At 43.1% G+C, this 11,324-nt stretch overlaps 1 protein-coding gene across 2 annotated transcripts in view; it reads right to left on the reverse strand.

Moving 5' to 3' along the window:
* Positions 1-678: 678 nt before the first annotated feature.
* Positions 679-11,324, reverse strand: part of macrod2 (mono-ADP ribosylhydrolase 2) — a 1,190,608-nt gene continuing 1,179,962 nt past the window's right edge. For both annotated transcript variants that reach the window (XM_036960545.1, XM_036960544.1), the window contains exons 15-17: positions 8,758-8,859; positions 7,055-7,123; positions 679-932 (exon numbers count right to left, since the gene is read on the reverse strand). In XM_036960545.1, coding sequence (XP_036816440.1) covers positions 910-932; positions 7,055-7,123; positions 8,758-8,859 — 194 coding nt within the window. In that variant the 3' untranslated portion in view covers positions 679-909. The remainder of the gene's footprint in view (positions 933-7,054; positions 7,124-8,757; positions 8,860-11,324) is intronic.

An 11,324-nucleotide genomic window follows, 5' to 3' on the forward strand; every position in this document is an offset into this window, starting at 1 on the left:
TAGTAGTAGTAGCAGGAGCAGGAATAGGAGTAGTAGCAGGAGTAGGAGTAGTAGTAGGAGCAGGAATAGGAGTAGTAGCAGGAGCAGGAGTAGTAGTAGTAATAGTAGGAGTAGTAGCAGGAGTAGTAGCAGGAGCAGGAATAGGCGTAGTAGCAGGAGTAGGAGTAGTAGCAGGAGTAGTAATAGTAGCAGGAATAGGAGTAGTAGCAGGAGTAGGAGGAGCAGGAATAGGAGTAGTAGCAGGAGTAGGAGTAGTAGCAGGAATAGGACTAGTAGCAGGAGTAGGAGTAGTAGCAGGAGCAGGAATATGAGTAGTAGGAGTAGCAGTAGCAGGAGCAGGATTAGGAGTAGTAGTAGTAGTAGTAGTAGCAGGAGCAGGAATAGGAGAAGTAGTAGTAGCAGGAGCAGGAATAGGAGTAGTAGCAGGAGCAGGAATAGGAGTAGTAGCAGGAGTAGTAGCAGGAGCAGGAATAGGAGTAGTAGCAGGAGCTGGAATATGAGTAGTAGTAGTAGTAGTAGCAGGAGCAGCAGTAGGAGTAGTAGTAGTTAGATCTAACAGACTGCCAGGTATTGCATCCGTTTGATATGTTACAGTCCTCTATCACGTTTCTTTTTTTACATCCATATTCAAATTTGATCGATGAATCATTTAATGAATGACAGATTCTGAGATAAAGATTGATTGATGATGGATTTCATTGATGACAGATGACATCATTTCATTATAATAAAGATTCAAAAAAGTAATTAAAAAGTCATGTAAAATAGGGGAATGAGTTATGTCATGGTGAATGATTCGTTCTTGTGCCTCCGGTCCCCCAGTTTAAGAGGGCATACGGGCACAGGTACTGATGTGGTGGCCCTTTCTTTCTTCACAGTTGGCTGGTTGATTGTCCCTCCTCCTGCTGTTCATTCCTTCTTATCTACAGGATCTGGATGGACAGAAGAAAACAGGAAGAAAATAGTAATAAGAAGAAGTTGATGACACGAGGGTGGAAAAGTAGAGCAACCTTTCCAGAAACACAACAGGGATTGAACCAATCACAGGCAACACAATAGACCCTATTCACGCGGTGGACCATGATTGGTGGAGATCCAGGAAGTTGAAGTGCTCCTCATCTACCCCATGATGTTGGGCCAAACTACCCCTCTATTGTGAGTTCCCTAGCACACTATTTATATGGGCCCTGGTGAAAAGTAGTGCACTATATAGGGCAGGGGTATTCAACTCTTACCCTACACAGTCCGGACTGCTGCTGGTTTTCTGTTCTATCTGATAATAAATTGCACAAACATGGTATCCCAGGTCTAAATGAGTCCCTGATTAGAGGGGAACATTGAAGAGAAAAAAGGTCTAGATTTGAATTTGAGGGATAAATGGAAAAGGGTGCTATTTGGGACGAACAGTATCTTGCATAGTGAGACAATAACTTATTGTGTGTGTTTGAGTTGGGCATTATCTATGGGATTTGGAGGGGAGATAGGAGAGGGTGAGGTAAGGCTGCAGGAGAGGGTGAGGTAAGGCTGCAGGAGAGGGTGAGGTAAGGCTGCAGGAGAGGGTGAGGTAAGGCTGCAGGAGAGAGTGAGGTAAGGCTGCAGAGTGAGATCATATTGTTATCATGCAAACAGACAGACAGACAGACAGACAGACAGACAGACAGACAGACAGACAGACAGACATGCCCATGTGCTCTGTTGGCTGATATTTTTTGTGTTTATATAGGACCTCCCGCCCACCTACCGTCAACCAATTATGTCAATGCGGAACTATACGGAGCCACCCGCATTGTTACAACATTTGGGAGGCGCACAGCGATGCGGTACGAAGCTCGATTTGGCCTCTACATGCCTCCGGAGGCTCCGCAATTGCGTCACACCCTCCATACGAAACTTCCGACCACATTTTCGGATCAAGTATAACTTGGCTTTAAGGGTGTCATTTTACATGCTAAAAGAGCACACCTGATTAAACTTTTCAATTATCACAATAATTTTAAATATATAATTTGGCTGACTAGAATAAAAAAAACTATAAGGTTGTTCAAAACAATCTATAAAGTACCTTTGAGATTCTCCAAAAAGGTTCTATAAAGAACCATAAAAAAGAGTTCTATATAGCCCCAAAAGGGTTGTAACCATAGCGGAACCTTTTTTTGGTGCTGTATAGAACCTTTTATTAATGGTTCTTTATAGAAACTTAGGACATTTTTCTTTATAGCACCATAAAGGTTCCATATAGAACCTTATGAGCATGGTTCTTTATAGAACCTTCAAAAAAAGATTCCATACAGCACCAAAAATGATCTGCTATAGTTACAAGTCCCCCCAAAATGATTTGGCACTATATCGATTTATTTTTGCTGTGCGCTGGGGTTGCGTACCAAAAGGCACCTTATTCCATACATAGGGCATTACTAATGACCAGGGCCCATACACCGGATGTCACATACACCGGATGGGTGCAATGAAATGTGTTGTTTTACAGGTCCAGCCATAGTAGGACAGCGCCCCTGGAGCAAATTAGGGTTAAGGGTTTTCACCTTGTCGGCTCGGGAATTCGAACCAGCAATCTTCGGTTACTGGCTTAATGTCAAATGACATGCAGAAACATTACATTGGGCCCTCAATGGAGACCTGGATATGGCAACATGGCAGCAGTATTGTATCTTCTCAAATATGATTTATCAGTATCTGTGTCCCAAATGGCATTATATTCCCTACACAGTCCACTAAATAGGGAATCAGGTACCATTTTGGACACAGTCATGATTTATCAGCATTATTAGTGCCCCAGCAGTTAATGTCGCTTCCGAGTTAGGTTAATATACAATCCAAATGTGATTTATTAAAGTGTGTGATAGTTGAGTGTGTAGGTAATTCATCACAGTCAATCTCCTAAGGCTCGCTTTCACATACAGTATTTACCAAAATATCAGGGTCACTACTGGGGGAGGGGAAGAGGAGAGTATGGGAGGAGAGAAGAGAGGAGATGAGATGATTTAGAAATGCACAGTTGGCCTGAGTAAACAGGTAGAAGGAGAGAAAGAGAGAGGAGAGAAGAGAGCAAGATGGAGAAAGATGAAGAATGAACATGTCTGTGGAGAGAGGAAAAAAGAGAGAGTGAAGGAGACATGGAGCAAGGAAGCGAGGGAGGAAAGGAGGGAGAGAGTGGTGAAGGATGAAGCCAAATATCAGAGTAGGCCAAGCAGCTCACTCTGAAGAGAGCCGAGAACAGGGAGAGGGGGATCGACAGAAAGAGGTAGAGGGGGATCGACAGAAAGAGGTAGAGGGGGATCGACAGAAAGAGGTAGAGGGGGATCGACAGAAAGAGGTAGAGAGGGATCGACAGAAAGAGGTAGAGAGGGATCGACAGAAAGAGGTAGAGAGGGATCGACAGAAAGAGGTAGAGAGGGATCGACAGAAAGAGGTAGAGAGGGATCGACAGAAAGAGGTAGAGAGGGATCGACAGAAAGAGGTAGAGGGATAGACAGAAAGAGGTAGAGAGATAGACAGAAAGAGGTAAAGAGGGATAGACAGAAAGAGGTAAAGAGGGATAGAAAGAAAGAGGTAAAGAGGTATAGAAAGAAAGAGGTAGCGAGTGATAGACAGAAAGTGGTAGAGGGATAGACAGAAAGAAGTAGAGGGATAGAGGGATTTCTTTCTCAGAAAGAGGTAGAGGAATAGACAGAAAGAGGTAGCGAGGGATAGACAGAAAGAGGTAGAGGGATAGACAGAAAGAGGTAGAGGGATAGACAGAAAGAGGTAAAGAGGGATAGAAAGAAAGAGGTAAAGAGGTATAGAAAGAGAGGTAAAGAGGGATAGAAAGAAAGAGGTAGCGAGGGATAGACAGAAAGAGGTAGAGAGGGATAGACAGAAAGAGGTAGAGGGATAGAAATAATGAGGTAGAGGGATAGACAGAAAGAGGTAGAGGAATAGACAGAAAGAGGTAGAGGGATAGACAGAATGCGATAGCGGGATAGACAGAAAGAGGTAGAGGGATAGACAGAAAGAGGTAGAGGGATAGACAGAAAGAGGTAGAGGGATAGACATAATGCGGTAGAGGGATAGACATAAAGAGGTAGAGGGATAGACATAATGCGGTAGAGAGGGATAGACAGAAAGAGGTAGAGGGATAGACAGAAAGAGGTAGAGGGATAGACAGAAAGAGGTAGAGAGGGATAGACAGAAAGAGGTAGAGAGGGATAGACAGAAAGAGGTAGAGGGGGATAGACAGAAAGAGGTAGAGAGGAATAGACAGAAAGAGGTAGAAAGGGATCGACAGAAAGAGGTAGAGAGGGATCGACAGAAAGAGGTAGAGTGATAGACAGAATGAGATAGAGGGATAGACAGAAAGAGGTAGAGGAATAGACAGAAAGAAGTAGAGGAATAGACAGAATGAGGTAGAGAGTGATAGACAGAACGTGGTAGAGGGATAGACAGAAAGAAGTAGAGGGATAGAGGGGTTTCTTTCTATCCCTCAGAAAGAGGTAGAGGAATAGACAGAAAGAGGTAGAGGGATAGACAGAAAGAAGTAAAGGGATAGACAGAAAGAAGTAGAGAGTGATAGACAGAAAGAGGTAGAGGGATAGACAGAAAGAATTAGAGGGATAGACAGAAAGAGGTAAAGAGGGATAGAAAGAAAGAGGTAGCGAGGGATAGACAGAAAGAGGTAGAGGAATAGACAGAATGAGGTAGAGGGATAGACAGAAAGAGGTAGAGGGATAGACAGAACGAGGTAGAGGAATAGACAGAAAGCGGTAGAGAGGGATAGACAGAATGAGGTAGAGGAATAGACAGAAAGAGGTAGAGAGGGATAGACAGAATGAGGTAGAGGAATAGACAGAAAGATAGGCAGAAAGAGGTAGAGGGATAGACATAATGCGGTAGAGGGATAGACATAATGCGGTAGAGGGATAGACATAATGCGGTAGAGGGATAGACAGAAAGAGGTAGAGGGATAGACATAATGCGGTAGAGGGATAGACAGAAAGAGGTAGAGGGATAGACAGAAAGAGGTAGAGAGGAAGTGAGTGAAGGAGGGTGAAGCTAAATACTGACAGATGCCAGGCGTCCCTACTCAATGCTGAGGGTACTCAGACTGATGTGAAGAGGTAAAGAGGTATAGAAAGAAAGAGGTAGCGAGTGATAGACAGAAAGTGGTAGAGGGATAGACAGAAAGAAGTAGAGGGATAGAGGGATTTCTTTCTCAGAAAGAGGTAGAGGAATAGACAGAAAGAGGTAGCGAGGGATAGACAGAAAGAGGTAGAGGGATAGACAGAAAGAGGTAGAGGGATAGACATAATGCGGTAGAGGGATAGACAGAAAGATGTAGAGGGATAGACAGAAAGAGGTAGAGGGATAGACATAATGCGGTAGAGGGATAGACAGAAAGAGGTAGAGAGGGATAGACAGAAAGAGGTAGAGGGATAGAAATAATGAGGTAGAGGGATAGACAGAAAGAGGTAGAGGAATAGACAGAAAGAGGTAGAGGGATAGACAGAATTCGATAGCGGGATAGACAGAAAGAGGTAGAGGGATAGACAGAAAGAGGTAGAGGGATAGACAGAAAGAGGTAGAGGGATAGACATAATGCGGTAGAGGGCTAGACATAAAGAGGTAGAGGGATAGACATAATGCGGTAGAGAGGGATAGACAGAAAGAGGTAGAGGGATAGACAGAAAGAGGTAGAGGGATAGACAGAAAGAGGTAGAGAGGGATAGACAGAAAGAGGTAGAGGGGGATAGACAGAAAGAGGTAGAGAGGAATAGACAGAAAGAGGTAGAAAGGGATCGACAGAAAGAGGTAGAGAGGGATCGACAGAAAGAGGTAGAGGGATAGACAGAAAGAGGTAGAGTGATAGACAGAATGAGATAGAGGGATAGACAGAAAGAGGTAGAGGAATAGACAGAAAGAAGTAGAGGAATAGACAGAATGAGGTAGAGAGTGATAGACAGAAAGAGGCAGAGAGTGATAGACAGAACGTGGTAGAGGGATAGACAGAAAGAAGTAGAGGGATAGAGGGGTTTCTTTCTATCCCTCAGAAAGAGGTAGAGGAATAGACAGAAAGAGGTAGAGGGATAGACAGAAAGAAGTAGAGGGATAGACAGAAAGAAGTAGAGTGATAGACAGAAAGAGGTAGAGGGATAGACAGAAAGAAGTAGAGGGATAGACAGAAAGAGGTAAAGAGGGATAGAAAGAAAGAGGTAGCGAGGGATAGACAGAAAGAGGTAGAGGAATAGACAGAATGAGGTAGCGGGATAGACAGAAAGAGGTAGAGGGATAGACAGAACGAGGTAGAGGAATAGACAGAAAGCGGTAGAGAGGGATAGACAGAATGAGGTAGAGGAATAGACAGAAAGAGGTAGAGAGGGATAGACAGAATGAGGTAGAGGAATAGACAGAAAGATAGGCAGAAAGAGGTAGAGGGATAGACATAATGCGGTAGAGGGATAGACATAATGCGGTAGAGGGATAGACATAATGCGGTAGAGGGATAGACAGAAAGAGGTAGAGGGATAGACATAATGCGGTAGAGGGATAGACAGAAAGAGGTAGAGGGATAGACAGAAAGAGGTAGAGGGATAGACAGAAAGAGGTAGAGGGATAGACATAATGCGGTAGAGGGATAGACAGAAAGAGGTAGAGGGATAGACAGAAAGAGGTAGAGGGATAGACATAATGCGGTAGAGGGATAGACAGAAAGAGGTAGAGGGATAGACAGAAAGAGGTAGAGGGATAGACAGAATGCGGTAGCGGGATAGACAGAAAGAGGTAGAGGGATAGACAGAAAGAGGTAGAGAGGAAGTGAGTGAAGGAGGGTGAAGCTAAATACTGACAGATGCCAGGCGTCCCTACTCAATGCTGAGGGTACTCAGACTGATGTGAATTTTTATTCAACAGCTGTGGTCGCTAATAAGAATCCACAAGCAGATCAATGAAGATGACCAGGGAGAGAGTGTGTGTCTGTGTGTGTGTGTTTGTTGAGAGTGTGTGTGCTGAATGAGTGTGTGTGCGTGTGTGCGTTTGTGTGTGAGAGCCTCCGATGCCAACTTACCTTTGGACGGAGAGCTGTCGGTTTCAGTTGGGTCAGATCCTTCCAAGCTCTCGACTTTAGCATTTATTTCTAATAGACAGCCAGGAAAGGAGGACAGATGAGGTGAAGAGAGAGAGAGAGGGAGAAATAGAGAGAGAGAGTGAGACAGAGAAAGAGCGAGAGAGTGAGAGAGAGGAGGAGAAGAGTTTATAATCACAGCTTTCTATCTCTGAGATTCTATGGGCAGTGTAGGATATTGAAGGATACTAAAAGACAATCACTCATCATCACTCAGACCCTTCAACATGTCTTATACCAACTGACTGAGCAGACACATGGGGAAGTTTGATCGTGGTCATACACCCACAAATAGGCCTACAGTGCCTTGCGAAAGTATTCGGCCCCTTTGAACTTTGCAACCTTTTGCCACATTTCAGGCTTCAAACATAAAGATATAAAACTGTATTTTTTTGTGAAGAATCAATAACAAGTGGGACACAATCATGAAGTGGAACGACATTTATTCGATATTTCAAACTTTTTTAACAAATCAAAAACTGAAAAATTGGGCGTGCAAAATTATTCAGACCCCTTAAGTTAATACTTTGTAGCGCCACCTTTTGCTGCGATTACAGCTGTAAGTCGCTTGAGGTATGTCTCTATCAGTTTTGCACATCGAGAGACTGAAATGTTTTCCCATTCCTCCTTGCAAAACAGCTCGAGCTCAGTGAGGTTGGATGGAGAGCATTTGTGAACAGCAGTTTTCAGTTCTTTCCACAGATTCTCGATTGGATTCAGGTCTGGACTTTGACTTGGCCATTCTAACACCTGGATATGTTTATTTTTTAACCATTCCATTGTAGATTTTGCTCGTTCCACTTCATGATTGTGTCCCACTTGTTGTTGATTCTTCACAAAAAAATACAGTTTTATATCTTTATGTTTGAAGCCTGAAATGTGGCAAAAGGTCGCAAAGTTCAAGGGGGCCGAATACTTTCGCAAGGCACTGTATATATTTCTGTAAATGTAGGATACTAACATATACTTGTAGGCGACTCTCAGAGCCTCTGCATCAGACTGCAGTCAGACACTATTTGACTCTTCACATGGTCTTTTAACCACTGAGTGAGGAGATACTTGGGGAAGTTTGTTCATACACCCACAACCGATGCACTATTATGAACTAACATTCATTATCTTTCCCCTTCCCCTGTGTAACCTATTTCCTCTTCCCCTGTGTAACCTATTTCCTCTTCCCCTGTGTAACCTATTTCCTCTTCCCCTGTGTAACCTATTTCCTCTTCCCCTGTGTAACCTATTTCCACTTCCCCTGTGTAACCTATTTCCTCTTCCCCTGTGTAACCTATTTCCACTTCCCCTGTGTAACCTATTTCCTCTTCCCCTGTGTAACCTATTTCCTCTTCCCCTGTGTAACCTATTTCCTCTTCCCCTGTGTAACCGATTTCCTCTTCCCCTGTGTAACCTATTTCCTCTTCCCCTGTGTAACCTATTTCCACTTCCCCTGTGTAACCTATTTCCTCTTCCCCTGTGTAACCTATTTCCACTTTCCCTGTGTAACCTATTTCCACTTTCCCTATGTAACATCTTACTTCTTCCTATGTGTAATCCTTTCCTCTTCCCCTGTGTAACCTCTTGTCAGAGATGTAAAGTGAAATGTATACATAATTAAATTACATTAAATGTACATGAAATCAAATACTCACGTTCACTAGCGCTGGTGTCTGTCTCCATCTCTTTCTCTATCTCCTTCTCCTTCTCCTTCTCCTTCTCTTTCTCCGTATCCTTTTCTTTCTCTGTATCCTTCTCTTCAGGTTCAGCATTAGAAAGAATTGAACACACAAACACAAAGACAGTTAAACAATCATCCAAATTGAGTTTTCTTTAAATTACTTGGTTGCTTTGGACATCATTTGCTTACAATGGATAAAATTCCATTTGAATGTAGATGATGAATGCAACAAGTGTATACACACTGTTCTGTGTAGCTCCTTGTTTGTAACAACTCTGTGCTTACAGTAATACAGGCATCAGAACAGAAAGGTCAGGACAGTCTCAAATGGCACCCAATTTCCTATATAGTGCATTACTTTCGGCTCTGGTCAATATAGGGAACCCAATATAAGGACCTCCGATGCCTCCTGTCCAGTATTTATGTTATATCTGGAGTATTTCTCCTCTCTTATCTGGTGTCCTATGTGCATTTAAGTATTCTCTCTCTCTGAGGAACTGAGCCCTAGGACCATGCCTCAGGACTACCTGGCCTGTTGCAACCTCTACAGCCACTGTGATTATTATTATCTGACCCTGCTGGTCATCTATGAACATTTGAACATCTTGGATATGTTCTGTTATAATCTCCACCTGGCACAGCCAGAAGAGGAGCCACCCCTCAGATTCTGGTTCCTCTCTAGGTTTCTTCCTAGGTTCCTGCCTTTCTAGGGAGTTTTTCCTAGCCACCGTGCTTCTACATCTGCATTGCTTGCTGTTTGAGGTTTTAGGCTGGGTTTCTGTACAGCACTTTGTGACATCTGTTGATGTAAAAAGGGCTTTATAAATAAATGTAATTGATTGATTGATGTGAAATTTGTAATTGAAATCACTTTTTGCATGTGCATTTCCTACATTTATAATTCAAATTTCATGTTGCTGCAGGATTCCTGCTGTAGTAAACAGGCTCAAATTAAGATCCGACATCTGTAAATGGCAGCTTCACATTTACATTTTTCACAAGGAGACAACGGAGGGTACTTAAAGCATCAAAGTGGCTCATGCCTGGAAATTCAATGCCTTCCTAAAGAGTCCCACTTCAAACAGAGACAAAACAAGTGTGAGGAGAGAGATGAAAAGAGAAGAAGGAGAGAGAGAGAGAGAGAGAGTGATGAGAGAGATACAAAATTAATTACAGAATGCAGTCCTGAGGCAGCATGAGCAAAGAGCTACCCTCGTCATCTCTCCACCTCCCCCTAACTATCAGCAGTCACACAGGCCCCTCTCCTCCTCTCCTCCTCCCCTTCACCTCCACTACCTCACTCCAAAAGCAACCCCTTGCTCCATTTTCATCCTCAACCCCGGCTCCAAACAAATTGTGCTGTAAAAACATCTTGTCTCCTCCAGACCTCCCAAGGCACCCCCTCTTTCCCCCAGGCATCTCAACAATGATGTAAACAAATACAGGTCTTCAGCAGTGTTGGAAAACAGTGTATTATTTCAAACTGTTATTCATATTTTTTTGGTCATTTTAGCAGATGCTCTTATCCAGAATGACTTACAGGAGCAATTAGGGTTAAGTGCCTTGCTCGGTGACTGGCACAACGCTCTTAACTGCCAACAACCTACTGTAGCTGTTTCTACCAGACCTGGGTTCTAATAATATTTGAAATCTTTTAAATCCTTTATAGGCCCAGTGCAGCCTAAATTCAGTTTTTCCTGTGATTTGTGTCATATTGTACAACAGCTGATGAAACTAACACTGTAAAAGTGTAAAGAAAATTAGAACAGTGTTATTTCCTGATAGTTGCTGGTTGAAAATACAATCTACACAGGACCTTCTAATGAGCAGGTTTTGCATGGGTGGAGTTTTGACTTGCCTGGTGACATGGTCAATGCAGCTGTCACGGCCTGACCATAGAGAGCTTTTTATTCTCTATGTTGGTTAGGTCGGGGTAGGGTGGGTCATCTAGGTGATTGTGTGTCTATGTTGGCTAGGTATGGTTCCCAATCAGAGGCAGCTGTTTGTCATTGTCTCTGACTGGGTTCATATTTAGGCAGCCATTTCCCCTTTGTGCTTTGTGGGATCTTCTGTCACGATCGTCATAAGGAATGGGCTAAGGTGCAGCGTGGTAGGCGTACATTATCCTTTAATAAATGAACACTGAACAAAAACAACAAACTACCAAACGAACCGTGAAGCTACTGGTGCGCACACAGGCAACTAACTGTAGACAAGATCCCACAAAACACAATGGGGAAAATGGCTACCTAAATATGATCCCCAATCAGAGACAACGATAAACAGCTGTCTCTGATTGGGATGCATACCAGGCCAACATAAATCATCAATCACCTAGATGACCCACCCTAGTCACTATCACGCCCCAACCAACATAGAGAATAAACTTCTCTCTATGGTCAGGGTGTGACAGCAGCTGCTTTTATCTCAATATCAAATCATTTCTGGGTAAAAATTAAGTACCGTAATGTACATGTTTTCCATTAAAGAAAAGTATAAGAATAATAATTTTATAAAATGCTTCTTAGCAAAGAGAAATTT

This window comes from Oncorhynchus mykiss, chromosome 23 (assembly GCF_013265735.2).
Source record: "Oncorhynchus mykiss isolate Arlee chromosome 23, USDA_OmykA_1.1, whole genome shotgun sequence".
In the NCBI taxonomy this organism is placed as follows: Eukaryota; Metazoa; Chordata; class Actinopteri; order Salmoniformes; family Salmonidae; genus Oncorhynchus; species Oncorhynchus mykiss.